Raw genomic sequence first — 24,037 nt, 5'->3', positions numbered from 1 at the left:
TGACGGAGTTCAAAGCTCCTGCAACCCGAGGTTAACACACTTTGTGCCTGTACACACCCCTAAACAATAACGCCGAGCCCAAATTCATTAACTGTAAGTAGATCTTGTTTTTTCCTCCCCTTGTTTTTGCCTTTAAGCCTGTCTCCGAGGAAAGAAAAGGCTGCTTGCTGAGTTCACACGGATCAGGTTTTTGGGTGTTTCTGAGCCAGCGAGCTTCGATAGGGAGGTCTGCGAGAGGGAAGTTAGACTTGGCAAATTTTTGTGTGATGACTGGACAGCTTTTTGGACCTAGACCGGCTCGAGTGGACGCGGGCCCTCCAGAGAGGGCAGGCTCCGGGTGTGTGGAATCTCTGACATCAGCTGTGTGTGTGTGTGTGTGTGTGCATGCATTCGGACCGGTGTTGTCTTACGCATAACACACACACACACACACAGACGCCCACAGCTGGTGGTCAAGTCTTCATCAGGGCTGGAATGCGCGTGCTGCGTGTTTCACGCGGCAAAAATGTTCTCCATCAAGAGCAATGATAACACTCGCTTGAGGAATTCTCTGAAACATGTTTTGGTTTCCTTTTTAGGGAGGCTGATCTTTTTCCCAACTTATTTGAATGCTCGCTTGTTTGTAAGCACTCGATCGCATGTCTCAGAGATAGGTGAAAGATGACCGAAGTCCTTATTAGGGAAGGAGATAAACTAGTCTTTGCTACAGACACTTTATGGTTCTTTGCTGAAAGACAAAAGCTTTCATGGATTTACACGAGGAAGCATTTTTTTTTTCCCCAGCTAATGAACTGAACACTTCCCATAATTCACATGTTAAGAGCTGAGCTGCTTTTTGCTGCATTTCAGTGCGTTCCATTGATTTTCCTGCGATGACCAGCTTACCCGGTATATTTCCTTTTTGTCCAGGGAAATGGTCACACTCCAATTTACTGTATTGATCTCTGAGAGGACAAACCAATAGGAACATCAGCCCCCCTCACTCAGTACTGGCCTGGTCAAGCACATCTGCTCAGCTTAGAGTCGGGGAATTAGTGAGGCAGCAGTTTACAAGCGGCGCAGGAAGTAATGGCTAGCGGTGCCACGCTTACAGAATTTTAAATTTTGTGTTGTTTGCCTTTTTTTTTCCTTTTTAAGTGCTCCGATGCAAACCTTTCGGTCTCTCTCCTCCACGATGAACATATTAGCCCGAGAGTGCTTGGTAAATTAATTTGTTTTGACTTTGATAAAGTAAGAGGAGCCTTGCATAAGCCTGAGGGGAGTATTTACAATGCGACGCTCATCATACGCTTTAGCGTTATGCAAGTGCTCGGGAATTAATGTGCCTACGTTCACACTGTTGGTACGATGCATCCGGTCGCCCTTGAAGACAACTGATGTTGCAGAAAATGACCAAATTGGCAGAGATATCTTCCGCTGTTTCTTCACGAGCAGATAGATTTCTCTGTGTCATGATGGGTATATTTATCTCTGACAGCTACAAGCATTGCCCAAGCGAGGCTTTCCCAGCGCTGTGCTCTGCTGTAGGGTCCACTGATGAGCTCCTCTCCTTTTCTTTTTAATTGCTTTTGCTTTTAATGCATCCTGTTGCAGAGATTCATTCTGCCCAGCGCCCATTGTGCCGCTCCGTTCAGCCGAGAGAAACTTTTTGGAAGAACCGGGTAAAGGTTTTTTTTCTTTTTTCCTCCCTTTCCTCAGCCAGGCAGCGATCAAGCCTCCTTCCCAGCTGTAGCTCTCATGTTATATAATGAGTCAGTGTAGGCTGACTGGGCTCAGTCAGTAACCAGATTACAGCACTCCGCTGATAAAGACAGCTGAAGGACAGCCATCGTCTCGCCGCACCTTTGTTTTTCTTCAGGTTTTCTTCAGCGCTGAGGTGTTTACTGTGGTCGATCGCTCGCTACAAACCCAACCCTCCTCCGAGAGAATTAAAAACCCAATCCTCTGACATGCAGAGAACGCAAATTAGCAGGGAACCTTTGCCTCCTTTCACTCCTATACACTTTTGTGTGTGTGTGTCTGTGGTTTTAAGTAAAGTAAGCTACGCCTATCACAGGCATTTAAGGCACTTACTTAGACTGACAACCGACAACACGAGACTGCAGTGCATCAATCATGAGGAGAATTAAGTCGCCAAATCGGTGTAGTCCAGCTTGATGCTGGACTTCTGAGTCTGAGCAAATATGACTTATTTTAACAAACTACCAATCCTAATAGAGATCTAGAATAGAGAACCGTGACACAGTTGAAATATCTATCTGCAATAAGCTAATATTTGTCTAACTCTATCAGTCAGTACTTGTAGTTCTGTCCAAAGGTTGGAAGCTTTTCATTTCTATCCCACCTTGGCTGCAGACGGGAGATGAAGCACCGGTGCCACACTTATCACTCCTGCCACGACTCCAACCAGCCAACACTGCCACCGCCCTCCCCTGTTTGCTTACTTTATTCTCTTTATCTCATTACTCATATTGTTTTGCAAGACTCGAGTGGGTGTGTTACATGCGCTGAGATCACAGGAAAGGTTCATGTGATTATGATTATGCGACTAAAATAGAACTTACACATTTATAGACGCGGCCATTGAAAATGTCTTGACCATTAAAGGCAAAGCAGAACAACCCAGTTGGCCTCATTTGGTGAAGTCTCACCACAAACTGTGTCGGTAATGAGATAATTCTCAGGCTCGGGTCGTCGTTAATGGTCTCTTCAGGTGTAGAGTACTCGTCCTAATTGGAAAGCAAAGCTCAGGTTTCACACATGAATGTAACTTTGGTGAGCCAAACATGACGCGGCGAACACGATACAGCCCGTGACACCTTTCTCATGGAGACCTACTGTAGGTATACCTCAGGTTAGATTATTAGGGAAGCAGGTTCTGTGAAAGGTACAACTCGTGACCCACATGTGAATCGGTTCCTGCTCCGACTTCCCAAATCAACAGATATTTCAGAACAATGCAGCTCAGCTGGCTTGTGTAAAACAAAGCAGCCATGGTTGACAGGGAGTTGGGGATACAGTACTGAGGTGGCTTTCTTGTCCACGGGTAAATTCTTTATAAAGTATAAAGAATGGACAGCGTACGCGTGACATCACCCACAGCTTTCTGAGGAGCTGTTCTGAAGCTCTGGTCCAGCTCCTTCTGCCTCCCGGCTAGTCTAAAAATGGGCAAAGCCATGGATCATCTGTGGAGCTGATGCACGCTGTATAATGCCTGGTGCTCACCTGTAACAGCACCTACCTGTCAATCAAAGTGGCCACGCTGTTAATACTGCATAACTTAAAGCCTTAATATAATCTGAACAGGTGAGTTGGGGAAATTAGCTACAGAGACCAAAACTGTTTTTTGTACCAGGCTGTAAACATGTTTATTTCTGCTGTGAAGTTGGACATTTGAACATGGGGACTTATGGAGACTGACATGTATTGTAGCCAGCCTCAAGTGGACGCTCAAGGTACTGCAGTTTTTGGCTTTAGCAACTACTTTAGCAACCAGTAAAACTATCTGTCCATCAGGAAAGTCAGTAAAACACTGTGGCACTGTATTCCCTGTCGTCAAACTGGTCTTTTTCGGTCTTGGAGGTTGTATTTGGTTCTGGTCTGGCCACGTTCGGGTCCGATTCATTTACATACCCCACATTTTTTAAAATACCATTAAGACTACAGTACAAAAGAACTCTTTTCATCGTTTGGACAGACAAAAACATCTATTTTGATTCAATGAGGACTTCAGTCTATGGTAGATTACTTCAGCTCATCTTCAACATGGTAAACAAGAACAATAGTTCTCAGTGTTTTCACAGTTTAGGTCATATGAGTGTGACCTCGCATGCATAACCCCCAGGCTCATAACAACACTGAACAACAACAACAAACTGTTTCCATTTAGCACCTTTTAATTCAATATTAATAATAATAATAATAATAATAAAATAAGTGTTGATAGAAAAAGTAGTAAGGACGGCAGGGTTTGTGCTTTTGTGGCTTTTAGTTTCTGTCATGTGGACAGTGATTCACATGTCTGGAACCAGACTGTCCTTTTTTTTGTATCTAAAAATGTCTTGTTGGTGAGTTACTGCTTAGTTATTTAACAGTTTCATCTCATGGACCTGTCATTTCTGCCATGGTAGAGACTTGAGTTTGTTGAAAACGGTGACTGTACTCGGCTGTTTCTCTTGATATCGGTAACATCTCAAATGTTAGACCACGCACTCCATAAGAGGAGTATAAAAAATGTTTCCTTTCGTAAATGATCTCGCAGAATAAACTCGTGTCCCCAGTCCCCCGGTGGTAAATTGACCCTCTCTGCCCACCGAGGGCTGACGCAGTGGGCTGTAGTGACCTCGCTGTCTCTCTCTCGGTGATCCAGGCCATTCTCTCAGCCCTCAGCTCCCGCACCCACGTGTTGTCAGCAGCTCCTGTTACGTAACCCCTCCTGCCAGACAAAAGCTCAGCCATCCCAGACACAAATCACCGACTGCCCCATGTTGGCAGCAGCGCCGTTAACGTTAGCCAGTAAATCCACACAAGGGTCTTTTCTTCAATGGAATCAAAATTTAAAAAATCTAACCCCGAAATAAAATTGAAAAAAGTCCGACATGAAATAGTGTAATGATACACGCACACTCCCGTCTGATGAGAAACTTGTAGCCTCCCACACCATTACTGTCGCCCGATGTCATAAAAGTTAGGCATCATCTTTTGATTACTCACTGTTTGAACACCACACCCGGTGATCCGTGTCGGCTTCCTGCTGTTTTTCACAATAATTGCTGTCGCAGTTCACTTTGAGCTCAAGATGTTGGAAAAGTTTGAGGAGCGCAGCAGCAGGATACGAAAGACGGAGTGGACTCTGTTTGTTGAAAGCTGAACTTAGAGTGCAGGGACAGGTGTCGTTCAGACAGGTGAGTACAACAAACATTGTTAGGCGGTGTAGTGTCATGTGTGCACCACATGTTATAATTTGTGTTTGTGGCCGCAGCCTCTGTGCAGTTCATTCTTTATATCCACATGATGTTTTGTCGTGCTGTTAATCCTGTAAGAAGACAGGCTGTTTGATTTCGGTGCGTCTCACCCGCCGCGTCGTCCACGGCTCTTTCTGTTTGTTGTTGGTCGTTTTTGTCCGAGTCCTGTCCTCTTTTCTGATTTATTCCGGTGAGTGTGTACACGGAGGAAGGCAGTCGCGTTATTGATCATCGGCACACGCTGCAAAGTGCCTTCTATAGCAAAGCCATTAGTCGCTGCTTTGGACATAACGGCGGTGTATGTGTCGACACGTTAATGCACTTTGGTTTGTAGCCTAAATTTAGTCGGAGCAGAACATCCTTGTCCTCCCTCCACTGCCTCCCTGTTTACAGTAACCTACCACCTACATGTTTTAATCTAATTTAATGTTTTTGCTTAAATAATTCTCCTTTACAAGACTTTAACTTAATAATATTCCGCCGCTCTTTTCATCCTTAATCAAGACACGTGACAACAACCTCTTGCTCAACTCATGAAGGCTAATCTGACTCGCTAATATGCTCTCAAATCTGATCCCATAAATAAATAACAGCACTTTAACCGTGTCCAAAAGATTGTATTATTTTTATGTAACACCGCTGGCTTTGTGTGGGACACAACCTGCCAGGACACTGGCTGTAATGTGACATTGCATCAAATGCGTCAGCGTGGGTTCACAGCGATGGCCGATGACAACAGCCAACCTTTTGTTGGGTCTGTGTTGGGACTTTGTGTCCACTGCCTTCACTTTTTATCGCCCTCTAAACCGTCAGTGACTTGTGTTGTTGTCAGTTTTTGTAGACAATAGGCCAAATAACAGTTATACACAGAATAAAATCAATCAGTAACTTTTTACAGGATGCTTTTAAGAGTCTGGTACTGCACTGATTTTACTGCACAGGTTATTAAAGCCATCGATATTGGGACTCACACATTTGTTTAATATTTTCTTAACTCAAGTATTAATATAATAGGTCTTAAACGAGAGGTATGTGTGAGTCTCTTGCATTGAACTCATTCATACGAGTCTGGTGTCACGACCTGTGTTTAATACTTAACAAAACACACAGAAATTCATTACATAATGACTGAAAGGGCCTAACTTCAGCAGTCGTGTTCTTCTCCGGTCTTACTCTCTAACCTTTTGTAGGAGAGTTAAATGTTTGACTCCCGGGGCGGTCGGTAGCGTAGTGGGTTAAGCGGCCGCCCCGTGTGTGGAGGCTATAGTCCTTGCTGCAGCGGGCCCCGGATCGAATCCCGCATCGGACGGCTAATTTACTGCGTGTCATTCCCCCTCTCTCTGCCTCCTGCTTCCTGTCTATCTTCAGCTGTACTATCAATAAAGGCATAAAAGGCCAAAAAAAATCATCTTAAAAAAATGTTTGACTCCCGTTTAACTCCTCATATTCTTCTCTTACACACGTCCATCAAAGCGAGGCTGCATCCAACCGGGTCAGGAGGTTAAATGACCTTTTTAGATCGCCCTCCAATGCTACAATAGCTGTGTGGAACAAAAAAAAACTAAACAAAACAAAGCTCAGGCTCTTCATTCATTGAAATAAGACTACCGCACTGGCGTTCGTCGGTAGGCTCTGTCAGAAAAATGCAGGTCAGTCCGATACAAAAGTTGATCCTGGCTCAGCTGTTACTGCAGTGCAGTGCGCCGCAGACAACACCACGGCTAGTGCAAGTCCTCGTATCAGACGTGAGAAAATAATAAAATCCTGCCGTAGATGTGCATAAATGTTTGTGTTTTGCTGATAACTTCTTGGGCTGGTTTGTATTACATCTTCTTACTGGTACCTATAGCAACACAGCCCCTGGTGTTTTTTGATGCAGTGTTATTATCGGTCAGAACTCAATCCACCCTGCACCTCTGTGTCAGCCTGAAGTCTGTTTTTAAACGCTGTGGTTTTTAAATGTTTAACCGGTCTCACTAGTCTCACATCTTGGAAGTTGTCGCGTGCGTGATCGCTAGACTCGAACATCTCCGAATCGACAATGCTGCAAGCATGTTAGGGGACCCTGCAGAGGAGGCTGCTGAATGCCTGATTATTAATTTTTTTTTGCAGAGAACGCTCTAGAAATACTGTGCTGGCTGAGAAAGGCCTTTTGTACTGAAGTCTGTTCCCTCCCCCTGCGTGCCTCTGTGGCTTTTTACTGTTACGACGATGGAGAAACTGAGGGAGGCAGGGAGAGAGCGAGAGAGAGCATGAAGCGAGAGAATGATGGAGAGGTGTAAGAAGAGTAAACTCGTGACTCATCAGGCGCAGTGGAAAGGAGTTCACTGAGTCAGAGATGAGGCAGGAACATTGGGTGGTGGATGTGCCATGGGACGGATGGGAATAGATGACTGTAGGTAGATTTTAAAAAACCAAAAACTTCAAGGCAGCGTAATGATGGGATAGTTTTACTATTGTGCACAGCAATTTTGTCTTCAAGATCCCCAAAGAACATCATTATTCATGCGCTGATTACATGTTGCAGGCTGCCTTCAAGTCACTATGTTGGTATGTTAAAAGGCATCAGATCTTTATTTAGATTTGCTTTTTGACCTGCATTGATGAGCGAGGTTGATCATTTACCAGACGTTTGAAACAAAACATTACAGACCAAGTCCTGGATGTGGTTCAAAGTGTATGTAAAAATAAAAAAAAGGCTTTTAGCTTCAGCACAGCCCCCAAAGTACATCTTTGTTTTTTAGCCAGAGCTTCTTTGATTCATGCCTTTTGTCTGGCCGAGCATTGATTGTCCTCTATATCCTTTGTGTCAACCGCCCATTGATGCTGACTCTTTTTTTTTTTTCACCCCCCCCTCTCAGTCTTGATAATGTTTCTGTATTGATTTCTGTGCCCAACTAATGCCGGCCTTTCAGATCCGCCATTGAAATTTGACAAGTAAAAAAAAATTGTCTGATTGATTTCAAAAGAGCCTCTTCAGAGGAGTACGGTTTCCTCATCTCACACGGCTCATCATAAATAAATGTGATCTTTTAAAAACGTATATGACATTGAGGTCCATTTACCTGCCTGCCTTTTTTGAGATCTATATGCTTTCTATACTATTATCTGGATCTAAAAATCATTTCTAATGACGACAATTCAGATATTTCTATCGTCAAAACAAGCAGATATCGACATTTTAGGGCTCAATTCACACACACGTTTCAGTGCCCCAGCACATAAAGCATTATCTATTTTGTCAGACTTATGAACACATTATGCATGTGATTTAAAAATACGGATAAATGTTTCTTTATTTAAATCACAGCACACTGAACAAAGCTGCTAGAAACTCAGTTGTTTGTCAACGTGTCGTGTGTTAGGGTTAGTGTTTAACAAACTTAAATAAATCAAACTAACAATTGTTTGTGGGTTGTACCGAAGTGATTCATCTAATGAAATGAGTTACAGTGGTCCCTTGTTTATCGCGGGGGATACGTTCTAAAAATAACCCGCAATAGACGAAATCCACGAAGTAATCAGCTTTATTTTTTACAATTATTATACATGTTTTAAGGCCGTAAAAAAAAAACCTAACCTCACACTTTTATACACTTTTCCCAGACAGGCATTAACATTTTCTCACATTTTTCTCTTATTTAAACACTCTCAAAGTTCAAACTTTCACAGATTTAACAAAAATAAGTACAATACTGTATTAGTAAATGAAACCTAAGATCAAAACCTGTTTTCAAGGCCAAACATTTTTAACAAATTTAATTTTAATGATCAATCTACGAGGTTTGACACATAAGAAATTATTACCAGTAACTCACGCGTATTTCACAGTTCCTCTGACGGTGCCTCTTGGCGCCGCATTTTTTACAGTACTCCCTTAGCTAATCAGGACCCTGAACACAATGCACGTTCATACTATACAGTACACTATTAAAAAAAAAGCATGTAAAATTACACAAAAAATCTGCGAAACAGTGACCCTGTGAAAGGTGAACCGTGTTATAGTGAGGCAGTTAGTCTTTTTCCGTTAAGTAAAGGCAGAACCAGTTGTTGTTGTTTGCAAACACACGATTAAAAGTTGGAGTTAGGTGTGCTGGTTGAGCCGAGTAGAGGGTGAATGGAGAGAGGGAGCAACATTAACAAGAACAAACCAGTGAATCGGATGACTAAGAAGTTATTTTGAAAGCATATTTTAAAGCACAATTATCATACCTTTCCAAAAACCCAGCAGGAAGGAGCCACGTTTGCTGGATTTTGGTGTGAATTAAAAAGCAGCTGAAGTCACGGTTCATCCCGCCCGCTGTGCTCTGCCCTCGGCCCTCAGGACCTCCAGGTCAAGAGAGCAAGCAGGGGAGAGACGGACATAGCAGATGTAACCTGGTCACTATGTTTTTATAGAGTCCTGACCTCACAGCCTGCACACTGCAGAATGAATACACATGCAGAAAATAAAGCTGCGCGGCACAATTCAGTGCAGCCGGACAGAGTATACCAGCATCAGGAGAGAGAGAGCGGATCGGTTCGGTTTTTAGGGTGCACCAAAGAAAATGTTGAGTCGCGCACGGCAGAGTTTTTGTCACACGCTGGAGCTCTGCATTTGATATCAGCCCCATGATACAAAATGATTTAGAGCTGTTTGTTAAACCCCTTCACATAAATGACTTGCTTTCTCTCACACATGGTTTAAGTGTTAATATACTCAGACCTTACGTGATCCGGTTCTCTGGCAGAAAATAAAATGTGTTTACATATTCAACAGGTCATATCTGGAGGCGGCATTAAAGCACACTGGTCTCGAGTCAAGATTTTTAAAAGTGACGCATCCTGACAGCTTTCTGGAATTCATAACGGCTAATTAAAAAGGAAGAGGAAGGACGACTTTACCGTGTGGCTGCACCACATGATCGACGTCGTGCCTAACAGCAGCTAAACTACACGACCGCACGTGTCGTCATTTGACTTTTATGAGGTTTTAAGGCAAATATGAACATGCAGTTTGTCAAACCTGTTCACTTTGTGTGCCACGGCCTGTTGTCTTGTGCGGGACACGTGACTGCAAAGGTGTCAAGTTCAAAAGCAACCAGGCCACACACAGGCCTGCATTGGAAAAGAGGTTGAGCTGGGTCACTATATCAGTGTGCCTCTGAGTCACCATGTAAACATTCAAGCTCTGACACTGTTTTCATCTCCTGTAAGCTGCTGTAAATCTTTCCCCCACTAAAAAAAAAATGTTTCATCCCTGATGAGTTTAATCTCATTTCCTCTCTCTTCTCTTTTCAGGTGTGGCTGCTAGAGTAGCACAACGTAGAGGACTGGATCCCCCTCACCCCCTTCCCCCTTGCTGTCCCGTCGAGGAGAGCAGAGTTTTTCTTTTTTATTTATTTATTTTTTAAACATTTTTTCTGCCCGGACACAACCTGCAAACTTGTGAATTCATGATCACATGACCGTGGATATGGACGCAGTCCTGTCCGACTTTGTCCGTTCCACTGGAGCTGAACCAGGATTGGCCAGAGATCTGCTAGAGGGTGAGTCTTGTTTTTTCAGGGACACCTGGTCCCTTTTTTTTGTATTGTAGAAACTGAGCACATGAATCCAGATACATAAAAACAACAATAATAGAGGGAAAACACGTCATACATAAACCTTGAGTCGTACTACAGGACCATATTGTCACCGAAAACTAATTATGTAAGCCCAGAACTGGTCCCAGGGAGACACCTCCTCCTCCAGATTCAGTATACGTATTCTTAAAATGTCATTTCCACCATTGCATTAACTTCTTTCAGTCATGGGGATTTCATTTCCCTCCAGTGTCTTTAAAATACATTGACAGACTGTTATTATACCCACAGTAATAGCAGAAAATGCACAGTTGGGTGGAGTTTGGGAGCGTAAACAAAACTCTGAACTGAACCAACTACTTAAAAATTCTATTACCTGCATACATATACAGTGCAGGAACGCTTCCAGCACAATTTATTATTCAGCAACTTCATTCTGTGGAGTCTCTGCGGCGTATCTATGCGGTATCTTATATATTTCCTCTCGCTTCTCTCTCACATATTTGCCACATCGCGTGACAGTTTATATCATTTGTCACATTCAACCGAATGATACTTTAATGTCTTTATCTATCTCACTAAGAAAAGAGGAAGCTGACAGCTGGCGATGTTCTGAGCGGCATCCAAATTGACTGCTGTCCTAGTCACTGCTTCTGGCTCGTTACTGTTAATTAGGGTATCATACACTAACAGAAGGAAGGTATAGCCGGAGTCAAACAGAGCTCCTGTTGCCTAGCAGCAACACTAGTTGCAGATAAGAATATGGGTTAAAAATGTAATGCAATGCGGTGAACGGCGGCGAGCCGAGACGTGCTGCAAATTCTGATATTTACCTGCGTGAAGGAATGCGCCAGTGGCCTGTTCCAATAAAACAAGACATCCTGTGGTTGCATTGACTTGTGGTGAATAATTTAAACTCATTAAGGAGGCGCTGACATAGAATCAAGATTCAGGTTGTCAGGCCGGGCCGGTTGGCTCACACAGATGTTCCTGTTCTTCCCTCCGTCTGTAGGCAAGAACTGGGATTTCACCGCTGCCCTCAGTGACTTTGAGCAGCTACGACAGGTGCATGCCGGGAACCTGGCGTATTCGTTCGCAGAAGATAGGACGTATCTGCCTCCTGAAAAGGAGATGGCCAGGGTAGGACGGCCTATACTCCACCGCCAAGATGAGGTGGTGCAAGGTGAGGCAGCGAGCAAGAGAGATGTGTTTATGTTGCATAACTGGATCGTGCCCTATCTTTTGTTTCCCACACACCTCCTCCTACAGATAAAGACTTACCTATAAAAACATACAGTGTAGAACACCTTCCTCTACATCCTCTGCTCTTGTCTTTTTAGCGGCTACAGAAAAGCGTCTGTCGAGGGGCATTTCCCACGCCAGCTCAACCATCGTGTCTCTGGCCCGCTCTCACGTCTCAAGCACCGGGGGCACCAGTAACGAGCCCCTCCTGGACACGCCCCTGTGCACTTTCCAACTACCAGACCTCACCGTGTACCGGGACGACTTCCGGGGCTTCATCGAGAGGGACCTCATTGAGCAGTCGATGATGGTGGCCTTGGAGCACGCTGGTGAGAACGCTGCCCGGCCACGTATGAGATTTCACAGCGCATTTACAGCTGAGTCACCACAGTGGACGACACCGCACAAAAGCAATCAATCGGCGGCATCACAGCTTCAGTACAGAAAGTGCAGACATCTTAACACCCCGCAGGTCTCCTCGTCCTGCATTTAAATGTAGTGCGCCGCATGTGACAGCACGTCATTGGAAAGCTTAACAAATAAACAATAAGTCCTGATATTTAACACATGAAATTCAGATATATACAGCCAAGCATGAATTAATTAGGGGAATAAAGATTTTAATTTCTGTTTTCATAACAGACTTTTTGATATATCACAATAGGAAAGTAGTAGCATGAGTGTATATAGTAAAACTAATGATGGCTGAATTTCATTTAGCTGTTTCATGGTCTTGCTGACTCACCTCTGACTAGGGGAAAAAGTCTGCTGTGTCTTGGTAAAGTCATATCACTATCAAATCAATAGCTGAATTTCAAAACGAGAATAATTTAGAGGCACTGCTATTATATACGATAATACTGAGTCATGCGGCGTCTACTTTGGACACATGTATGTTTATCTTCCGAACCTCTTCATTTTTTCCATTCGTGGAAAGCACCGCAGCAATTGTTTTGGGTTAATAGCGTGCCGTATTTGTAATATAAACAGGTGAGTTAAGTTTTTCCTCTTTGTCTGCAGGACGTCTGAACTGGTGGACAAAAGTGGTTTCAAACTGTCAGAGTCTGCTTCCTCTGGCGACAAGCGGCGATGGAAATTGCCTGTTACACGCAGCCTCGCTCGGTGAGCACCGCAGACCTTTTCAAACAAGACCCCAACACCGCGGAGGTTTTACACTCCATTAGCATTCATTAAGAGCGCCTCATTGTTAGTTTAAGCCTTAATTGCGTTTTACAGTGTTGCAGTGCACATTCACTTAGCCTTTGTGGCCCACTTAGGAGCCCTATCCCGGGAAAATTAATAACGTCCGCACTAATGTGCAGGCATAATTCAAGCCCTTGTAGTGCACCTCTTGAATAGTAGGTGTGAAAGTAATATTTGTGTGCTTAACCTGTGCTTTTTAAAACGATAGCTACAAATTCAGCTTCCCATTCACTGGTTTGCAGTTGATGTATTTATTTTGATCTTTCAATAAAACAACTTGTGCCTTTATTTTTTAAAAACAGCTAAAAAAGCCTCATGCTCTCCATTATTTTATCATTTCCAAGTGCAGTTATGCGCACCATTGTGTCCAGATGTTAAATGTCTTGTTTCGTGCAGGTATGTGGGGTTTTCACGATCGGGACCTGATGCTGCGGAAGTCTCTGTATGCACTGATGGATCACGGGTTGGAGAGAGAGGCACTGAAGCGCAGGTGGAGGTGGCAGCAGACCCAGCAGAACAAAGAGGTCCGTCATAGAGGCTGCACATTTCCCATCTTTATAACTGACTGTATGAGGGGAAGTGATCGTCGAAGGGAAGTTTGTGGATCTGTGATCAGAATGTTGATCGTTTGAGTCCTTCGGTGAAATAGGGGAGAAAACACGAATGCATTCTCGCCTGAAACGTTTTGAAACGCACACGGCTCGCTACGTCCATCTCCTTCAAAAACACCGTGGCAACAGGAAACACCACCAGAGACAGGCAGGACAACATTGGGTTGCTGTAAACTTTGCTCAGTTTTGGGTGATTTCCAGCAAATGTGTAGCTGAGACCAGTGGTTCTCAGCCTTTTTAGTCTCTAACCCTAGAATAATAAAGTTGGTGTTGGTGCCGTCTCTGCCTGAGGCTGTCAGGGGATTATTTTAATATCACATGTAAGCTACCAAACTCACGACAAAAACGTATTCAGTTTTGACCCCACTGCCAGGTCAACCTGGCCTAGACTTCAGGGGAAATACAGTGTTGAAGTGAAGTCAATTACTTCACGCTCTCAGTACTTCTACAGCAGTGATTCAACAACCCTGTGTCGAAAAATTAAGTAATAATAAGCGATGAGTAAACATTACAAGCATTATAAAAGTCGATTTTATGGCAGAAGAGTTGAACAGTTCACAAAGGGGCCACTGAGGTTGTCTGTATTGGTTCCGAAACTGCTGTCAGGCAAGTTTGCGCTTCAAGTTTGGCAGGATTAAAATATGAAAACCACTTCCACATACTGAAGTGAACAGAGATTTCCGCTTTCTCATTTTAGAAAGGTAACATGAGTTCATCGTCACCTTTTTGTCCTGTTTTTCATCAGTTCTTCGATCGTCTTCAGGAGTTAATAGTCACTTTTTTTCACTCTGCTCAGCCTTGACAACACGCTGACTATGTCAAGTACAAACAATGGCTTGAAGAGATAAGATTTTATCTGTTTAACTATACTATCTATAAGTGCTACCATTGATACTCTTTATCAAAATCCCCAGAAAGAGAGAGGGTGAGTTTGTGTGTGCGCTGCAGTTTACTTTGAACATTACACAAAGGCAGAGAGAAGATCTTTAGAGAGAACAGTGACCTTTCTCCCCATGAAAACAAGCCTAACAGCAGACTAAGTATGTTTTCCAAAGTGGCTGCAGACACCCACAGAGGAGATGCCACACCAATGACCGCCTCACCTTCTCTCCAGCAGCTACCACAGAGGTGTCCTTAAGCGAATCACTGAAGCCAAAACGGCTCTCGTGGAGCTGCACAGTGGCCGGCGGTAGAGGAATGTGGATGTACCGGGAAGCGTTCTTGTCTGACTGTACTGTCGGTGAATAGGGTCATTGATTCGGAGAAAGAAACATATTAATAAGCAGCTTCCTTCTGCCCATATATATGGAGGTTAAACACAAGATATCGATGCTGGTTCCATTGCCACCGTGTGTAAAGCCTCTTGTTAAATCTCTTTCCCCAATTGTCAGTATGTAACCTTGTGTTAAGACACCATAGCGTCAGTGCATGCTTTTGTGACATTTAACACTCCCTCTCTAAATGGCAAGTGTGTGTGTGTCCTTCCTTTCTCCTCAGTCTGGTCTGGTGTACACGGAGGAGGAGTGGCAGAAAGAGTGGAATGAACTGTTGAAGCTGGCCTCCAGCGAGCCGAGAATACACTACAGCACCAACGGCACTAACGGGTAAGGTCTGGCTCCGGACAATGCGGGGACTGTTAACCCAACGCACACTTAGTCACACTCATGTTTTTATTCATGAACAAACAACTGCGCTCACAATCAGAACTGAGTGGCTGGCCTTCATTTCAGTCAATCTGCTATTTATTCAAACAAGTCCAAGTTCAAGGGGTTAAATATAGAGAAAAGGCTCTATAATGTAAACTCTTAACATTTTAATGTGCTTCTGAATTTAAAAAAAAACAGCATCTCTATATATTTATACATTTTGTGTTTGTGGCCCACCAGAAAGCCTAAACTTGACTCTTCTTTTGTTATTACAAGTCAAAAGGAATTAAACAGATTTACTTTGATTATCTCCGGCTTTCCCACAGTATAAACATTTGTGTTTCTGTTAACCGAAATCCATGTTGTTGTTGTTGTTGTTGTTGTCGCCGATGTTATCTTCAGGGCGGAGTCCTCGGATGAACCGGTTTACGAGAGTTTAGAGGAGTTCCACGTCTTTGTCTTGGCTCACGTCCTCAGAAGACCCATAGTGGTGGTGGCCGACACCATGCTGAGGGACTCCGGAGGAGAGGGTAAGCACGCTCAGGACGCCTGTTTGTGATCATCCAGTTCATCCTCTTTGTAGCTCAGTTAGATTTTATTTAGACGATCACGAGGAAGTATTTAAAAGAAAAAACATTTCCGACTGATGACACACCCATGTGGCATCTCAGGCAGTTTAAAACAAACGATACGAACCACTGCCAATACCGTGTGACCCATTTCTGTCACGTGCAGACACATACATCACACAATCTTAATGGTTTGATAATTCGGGTAGCTGTTGCACTGTTGATTTATCACAACAGTCTTGTTATGGAATTAATACAACCCTCATAATCAGCAGTGCTGAGGTCGTGCTTTTCAGATGTTTAAAGTCCTTGTTCCTCCTCCCACTCACCCCCCTTTAGCCTTTGCCCCCATCCCGTTCGGAGGCATCTACCTACCACTGGAAGTGCCAGCTGCCAAGTGCCATCGCTCGCCCCTGGTCCTGGCGTACGACCAGGCTCACTTCTCTGCCCTGGTCTCCATGGAGCAGAAAGACCGCTCCAAAGAGCAAGGTAATGCTCTGCGTCATTCATCTTTATTATCATATTGATTTTTTTTTTTTGTCTTTCTCTGCCTAATAAGCAGCTGACTTTTTAAAGCCATAAATCACAGCACATCAATCATGGGTGCAACGCTTTAACGTGCCCCCTGCTGAAATCTGAAGGTCAAATAATTTCCGCATGTGAATGTGTGCAGAGTAAGAACAGGAGATTTCTGTACCCACTTTCTCACTTTACAGCCTGATGCCTTCGCTTGACGGGTCAGTCTTTTTTTAATATTGACCTTAGTGGTTTATTTAAGAATCGTGACTAACGGCCGTTGGGCTTTGGACTACATCCAGTGATCTGTGTAGCTGAACACTAAGTAGCAAACGACCGCCTTCCAGTGTTAAAGTTCCTGATGAAAGCTCGACGAATGCAGAAGATTTCAACAAGAGCTGTAGCGAGTAAATAAAGATTAAAGAATTTACTGCTTGCTCATGATGTAATATACTCCATTACTGTGTCGAGAGTGGAATTTTGGAGAAACACTGCATACTTTTTTGGCATAAATTACAGGTATATCCCTGAAAAACCAAGACATTGCCCAGAAGTCAAATTGTTTACCGATCTAAAAATATCACATTAGACCAGCCAAAAACAATGTCGGTCAGACACAGCGGGCTAAAATGGAAATTGAAAGAATTGATTGCACTCAGATGTTTTTCTTTCAGACAATCCAGACTGCTGTATAAAAATCTAAGAATACTTTTTTTTTGCAGTTGTGATTCCTCTCACTGACTCAGAGCACAAAATGCTGCCTCTGCACTTTGCCGTGGACCCCGGCAAAGATTGGGAGTGGGGCAAGGATGACACAGACAACGTGATGCTGGCGAGGTACGCACATATTTTTACATGAAGTCACGTTCGTCGGGTCAAACGTATTCACGAGATGCCGCTTTACGGACGGATTCTGATCCGACCTGACGGATAAAAAGTGAGAGTAGGTGCATGCTCTCTTGCCTGCTGTCCCTTTAGGACTGAGTGTCAGCGTGTAGGGATTGACCTCTGACTCCAGATTAGCGACAGTGCCAGTGACAATACGATTATCTCTAAATACCTTCTATGAATGGACCGAGTGAAGGAGCGCCAAAATAGCAGTTCTGTAAGAATAACCTTCCACCTTGTTTACGTCACCCCGCGGATGTCTTCTTCAGATGAAATGGTGGGCGGTGATAATATTACACGACTGTTGATATTGTTTGGAAAAGGTCATTGAGTTAAAAAGCTCGTCCAGAACAAGGACGCACAGCAGCAAGCTGCTTTTAGTGCCGTGTCACTCACAGGCAAATTACCACTTGTTGTGAGACAGCAGCACTCAAATCTTGCATTCAATTATTTTATCAGTCATCATTAAGGAAGAGGGTGTATCAAGTCAACAGCCTGATTTCTTTAAATTTGGCGTCACCTGCATGTGTCTGTGGACGTCTCTTCTCACTGAGCCTTGACTTCTTCATCTCTATCCCTCTTCCTCCTCAGTGTGGCTCTCTCTTTGGAGGCCAAGCTCCAGATGTTGCACAGCTACATGACCGTCACCTGGCTGCCCCTGCCCTGTGAGGTAAAGATGAAAGCCCACACATCCATCCCTGAGTCATGTTTGCCCGCTCTACAGCAAGGGAGTTTTATTGGACCCACCTGGTTTTGCCCGAGCTGCTTTTGCAAGATAGCAAAGTGTATTATTTTCCAGCTAACTATGACGGCTGGTTGAGGATCTCGAAGAGCCATTATCAGACAGATGTCAGTCGACTTTAAGTATCGCAGCTGCCTGTGGTTGCTGTTCATTTCCTACACTCATTATAAATTATGTTTCTATCAGACCAGCCGTACCCTGACTGCTGTACAAAGCATATGTGAAAACAAACTACAGTGGGCCATTCAGGTCATAGTCACGCCACCACCACACAAACAGTGACAAAGGTCCTCTTGTGTGCCACATGCTAACATCAGGGAGCTCAGAAGAACAAGTTCAGAGCAGTTTTCACGGTGAAGCAACAGAGACTGGTGGCGATACAGACGTCCCTATCTTTCAATCAATGAAATTAAAATTCAGGGGAGATGTTCTGCTACCAGAGGATAAACTGTGTGCTCGTCATAATTACTGAAAGATTGGGGGATTGTGTAACCGCAGGATCCTGCGTCATCATGCAGGCCGTGCCACTTCCAAATACTGAGTTCTTTATTTCGCAGCTTCTGTAACATGACAAATCATTTTGGGAGTTAATAATGTGTTTTTCTGCATTGCTCTGCAGAAACAGTTCTATGATTCATTCTTTGCACGTCCTCACATATCTTGATATCTTGTTTTTTCTCCCATACCTGAGGAGTATGTGCCTTTTTTTTTACTATTTCTTATAAATATTAGATTTTTTTTGTTGTTCTTTCTTTTGTAGTTTGGTCAGCAGGTTGGGGTCTGCTGGATATTTTTCAACAGTATTTTTCCACTAGCTTGTGTTTCTGCTTTGTTTCCTTGCAGCAAGCCCCCCTGGCACAGCCCGAGTCTCCCACAGCATCAGCAGGAGAGGATGCCCGCACGCCTCCTGACTCAGGAGAGTCAGACAAGGAGTCAGTCAGCAGCAGCTCCAATGGCAATGGAGACACGACCACTGGATCAGCGGTTAACGGAGGCGGCTCCTTGGCCAAGAACAGCTCCTCTTCCTCATCTAGCTCCTCCAGCAGTGGATCGGCAGGGGCGGGAACAGGAACAGCAGGGAAGGACAAAACCAAGAAGGAGAAGGACAAGGATAAAGACAAGAAGAGGGCAGACTCTGTGGCCAATAAGCTCGGCAGTTTTGGCAAGAGCCTGGGCAGCAAGCTGAAGAAAAACGTGGGCGGACTGATGACAGGAAAGAACGCTGGAGCTGGAGGTGTCAAGCAGGAGGGCGGAGAGAAGAAGAAGGGCTCGTTCAGGGGGAGGAAGGGCAGCAAGGATGGCTCTCCTTCAGCCCACACCTCGGAGGATTCTGGGAAAGGCTCTCCCTCCTCGGGCAGCGAGCGTCTCAACGGAACGGGGAGCAGCATGAGCAGCAGCGGTGGGAGCAGCACTGAGAGCGACACCTACAAGTACAGCGCTGACGTCAAGGTCAGCCTGGGCATCCTGCGAGCCGCCATGCAAGGTGAGAGGAAATTCGTCTTCGCCAGCCTCCTCACTACCAGCAACCGGCAGCCTTTCCAGGAGGAGATGATCCAACGCTACCTTACCGATGCGGAGGAGCGCTTTCGGGCCGAGCAAGACCAACAGCGCCGCGACGCAGAGAGGAAGGGCGTCACCAATGGCATCCAGATACCTAAAAAGGAGACGGTTGTTGGTGCGGAGCTGACCTACAGGCCTTACGAGGCTAAAGAGGAGCTGCCAGAGAACTCGTCAACGTCCTTCAAGCCCACTCCTTTGAGCCCCTCTATGTACTCTGCTGTTGTGCCCATCCCCCGGCCCTCCTTCATAGACCAGCCTCCTGCCCCAGCACCCCTCACCCAGCACCTTCATATGCACGGTTACATGGATACACGGCGTCAGCTAGCCGGTGGCTCACCGGCAACCTCTTACCCCGGCCTCCCCTCTTACGCCACCCTTCCCCGGCACTGCCCCACGACGCAGGTTCCCTCCCATCCCCAGTACAATAACTCACAAGGCCCCTCTTCCCTAAGTCCATCTCGCCTCGCGCCCTCATATCCCCCCGAGTTCGACCCACCAGACTACCCCGGGTCTGAGCCCACCGGCGGGAGCTACACAAACGGCTTCCGGGACATGCGCTCCAACCTAGACTCTCGGAGCGGGCAACCCCCAGTCAGACACTACTCACTGGGCAGCGCCGGCGGTTTGGCCAACCTGCAGTCCAGCCGCTGTCGGACACCAAGCTGCACCTACTACGGACACCCCGAAACGAGCGACTACTGCTCCTACTGCTACCGGGAAGAGCTGAAAAGGAGGGAGCCAGAACCAGCCATCCACAGGTTCTGAACGGACCTCGGTGTGGCTTGAATTTGATGAGTGGCCTTTTTCAGTTTAAAGAAAAATATAAATAATAATAATAATAATGGCTCGGGCGGATCGGCCTCTGAACGGACAAAAGAAAGGCACAACCAGCTCCCTCTGTTTTATTTTTTTGTTTTTGTTTTTTAGCTGTGTCACTTCCTGTTGGAACAGACCTCAGAGAGAGCGGCAGCGTCGGCACGACCACCGTATAAACAGGGCGGTCTCTGACTGCTGGGGGTCACACGTTAGACCGTAGAATAAACTGACTGCACTTCTGTTACATTTTGCTGTGGCTCTTATGCAGGCGTTATGTATGAGTGTGTGTGTGTGTGTGTGTGTGTGTGTGTGAGAGAGAGAGTGTGTGTGTGTGTATGTGTGAGCTGCAGGCTCTCCTCCTGTTATCAGAGTTTAACGCCTTGCTACTGTCTCCTCCTAGTGGAGAGAATGTATATGGCAGGCACCGTACATAACACACACACATAAATATATATATACACTAAGCCAGACTCACACTACTTCATACACAGTGATGCAAGCACAAACAGAAGAAGAGGCGCGAGTGTGTCCACTCCGTTCATGGTCGGTGATAATGTTTTGGATTGGTTAATTAAGGGATGTTTGAGCGTTTTTTTTTGTTTGTTTGTTTTGAAGTCACATCCGGTTAAGGTGATTTCAGTGTTATACAGATTTTACACTACTGTTACTAGATGCTTGCGTCATATGTACCTCGGGAAACAGCAGAATTTAATCCTTGTCGAATCGCTTTTTTTTTCTCTCTCTCTCTCTGTCCGTCGGTCACCGTTTGCGTAAAAAGCAAATAGAAACAACCGTGCAATGTTCATGACTAAGCGTTCTGTGGGCTGCTGTGGTGCTAACGTTACAGAATGCAAACACATTAATGTCCATGCATCGAAGACAACTGCTCTTGCACTGTTACCGGTAAACATTATGTCCAGTTCATATATCTGCAAATTAAGATTATGACGATGTCAACCTGAATGCAGTCGGTGACGTTATCGACCAGGCAATGTAGAACAAAGATGACTTAGCACTATGTACGACACTGTTCCCAGAGCCTGATCGTTTGTTCATGTTCTTAGTTTGGTCTTCCTCTTTCTGTAACAGCCGTCGGCGTCGAGGCATTTGATCATTGTGGCCAACCAAGGCATGCGATACTACACACTACAGAGTCGAAATGTCACATCCAGCGCAACAGATCTTGGAGACACCCATCACATACGTTAAATTAAGATAAAACAAAGCTCTGATTTGCTACACGGTGACAGCAGTCGTGACCGTCGTCTCCAGTGTCACATGCACTTTTGTTGGGTGTTGACGCCCCAACCGCATTCGCATCGTTCTGGCAAATTCTGGTAACAAGTTATGATCCTGAAACTCGCTGTCTTGAAATGACGAACCCTCCGCGCTCCGATGGTTGAGAAATGTGAAACGTTAAACATGATCACTCACGGTGTCCTCGGCTGTAAAGGACATCTTGAACGCTCGTTGGTTCGGTTCGCCCACTGCAAAATTCTGAAATTCTACTGATGGCGGTGTCATTATCTCTGGCGTTTTTTTTTTGTCCCGCCAAAATCCAGTCGCGTTATGTCTTTTTGCACAAATTCAAGCACTTTCCTGATGTCCGTAGGTTACAAAACTTTTTACTGTTTTTTGAAGTGGCCTGACTGTTGTCCTTTGTTCATCTCTGCAGACACTGCCACCTCTGTTCATGGGAAATCAGGGGCACAGGTCAGAAGTGTTTCTCTAAAGGATTCAGTTACTGTAGAGCTACAGCATCTTGGTGCCAGCGTCACCATCTAACTCAGTTTCCTAGTTGCCTTTTTCAGCATTTGTCCCCGTGGCATCACAATCCTGTTTGTACATCGTGCAAGATGAACATCAAGTATCCACTGCTTGCTTCATCGCGTGCAGTTTCTATTACTACTGCCCTGAAATGTAAAAAAATGGTTTTTGTTTTGTTTTTTGGCATATTTGATACAGACTGATGTTCTGTTCGAGTCTTCCTTATTCTCATTTCAAATTAAAGGCTGTTTTAGTTGTACTAATGTCAGAATGACTACTTAAATTTGTTATTACGTCCCCGGTGATAAGCCAATGGGGAGGAATTTCTTTTGACGTAGCGCGACTCGAGTTGCTCTACCCGTTTTTGATTTTGAATCTGTTCTTTGGCATGAAGTCTAGAAAAGCACAATTTTAGAATGCGATTCACTGCCTTGCCCAGTTGAGGGCGCTCTTGATTTGTTCTTTTTTTTTTTTAAACTCAGTGTTTTTGGCGCTTACCCTCACGACCTACATTAAAACTACAAAACAAAAAAAAACAACCAAAATATCTGGGATTCATTTCCAATAGTGCTAATTTAACACTATGTAACACTATATTACAGTATTTAATAGTCTATGTTGCAAAAGCCGGTCATGGAAGAAGGGAGTCTTTTTTTTTTTTTTTGCTGTGCATTTAAAGTAACACTAGAGTTTTAATGAGAATAAAACACTATTTCCCGATGCTATCTCCCCCAAAAAATGAGTTGCATTTGCTGTGTTTATGTGTGTTGACATGTGTCCATACACTTTACATTTTAAATCGGATAAAGAACATGAAGTGTTCCCTCACTGTGGGAAGGTGATGCCTGTTTTTAAAGAAATGTGTATGTGTGCATACTCTTATTTTTTCCCTCGACCCTCCAAAGTAATAATTAGCTCACAAAACCATATGTTTTTATTTTTTTTGCAATGAAACGGATGCCTCAGAAACATGTAAGACATCAGACTTTACAAGGCTACAAATACTTTTGTATTTAAATAAATGAAAAAAAAAACTGAGAGGTTGTATAAATATGTTCCAAGTTATTTTTGTATAAGCCCAAAGTTTTACAGTGTTTTTAAAAAAGGGTAAGAATGTATATTGTTGGAAAACTTCAAACAGGTATGGATGATGAGCTTGTGTTTTAACAGAAAGTGACATTTTTTGCGCTGTCGAAGGCGACTCCCAGACGGGCCTCCTGACACTCAAGGCTCTCTCATTGCAAACTAATTTCCTCAATGCTGACCTAACAAGATACCATTTGAGAATATATATTTATAGTGAGATTTTTTAATAGGTTTCCTTGTGGAATGTTTAGTTGCAACATTTTTAGGATGTTCTTTCTCACATGGCTAATCGTCTAGCAGTCCGGCTTTTTATTTGTTTGTTTTTCTCTGATTTGTAAATTTATGTTTACTTTTTTTTTTCTTTTCTACAACCACCAATCCGTGCTATGCTAAAACATGACGGTGATGTTCTTGTTGACCCAGCTCGTTTCCTCCAAACCAGAAGAGAAATGGCTCAGAATTTTTTTTCGGTTTGCGACACAGCTGACCCGATTATATTTTTCTATATTGTACGACACTGTAATTTCTGTGTGGACAGAATATTCATCATCGGTGACATTGACATGGAATACTTCGAGTTGCATGGGACTGGAACTGTTGCATGTAAATGGCGATCCGTTTTACCAAATTTGTGCTTTATTTTAACTTGATTTCATTTGTCCTGTTATTGTTTTTTTATTTTTTATCGTTTTAATGTTTTGCTTTTGTTTTGTTTTTTCTTTGAGAGGAGAGCCCTAAGGCTGTGTGACAGTGCAATCTGGATAGAAAGAACATCAGATTTTATGTTAGGTTGTTATTATTATTATTATTATAATTATTATTATAATTATTAATTTTTTTTGCACCGTTTGAATAAATTCTCA

The 24,037-nt window shown here is 44.1% G+C and overlaps 1 protein-coding gene across 1 annotated transcript in view; it reads left to right on the top strand.

Annotated features, from left to right (window-relative positions):
- The window catches only part of otud7b (OTU deubiquitinase 7B), a 29,391-nt gene extending 6,058 nt beyond the window's left edge, over positions 1-23,333 (top strand). The window contains exons 2-12 of the mRNA XM_019279140.2: positions 10,245-10,492; positions 11,541-11,711; positions 11,869-12,099; positions 12,791-12,892; positions 13,370-13,497; positions 15,082-15,188; positions 15,633-15,760; positions 16,139-16,288; positions 17,038-17,152; positions 17,795-17,873; positions 18,789-23,333. Of these exons, the coding sequence (XP_019134685.1) occupies positions 10,408-10,492; positions 11,541-11,711; positions 11,869-12,099; positions 12,791-12,892; positions 13,370-13,497; positions 15,082-15,188; positions 15,633-15,760; positions 16,139-16,288; positions 17,038-17,152; positions 17,795-17,873; positions 18,789-20,270 (2,778 nt within the window). The 5' untranslated portion in view covers positions 10,245-10,407 and the 3' untranslated portion in view covers positions 20,271-23,333. The remainder of the gene's footprint in view (positions 1-10,244; positions 10,493-11,540; positions 11,712-11,868; positions 12,100-12,790; positions 12,893-13,369; positions 13,498-15,081; positions 15,189-15,632; positions 15,761-16,138; positions 16,289-17,037; positions 17,153-17,794; positions 17,874-18,788) is intronic.
- Positions 23,334-24,037: the final 704 nt, after the last annotated feature.

This window comes from Larimichthys crocea, chromosome XIII, assembly GCF_000972845.2.
Source record: "Larimichthys crocea isolate SSNF chromosome XIII, L_crocea_2.0, whole genome shotgun sequence".
NCBI lineage: Eukaryota > Metazoa > Chordata > Actinopteri > Sciaenidae > Larimichthys > Larimichthys crocea.
Note: the sequence above shows the minus strand (reverse complement) of the source record. Positions and strands in the feature narration are given on the sequence as shown.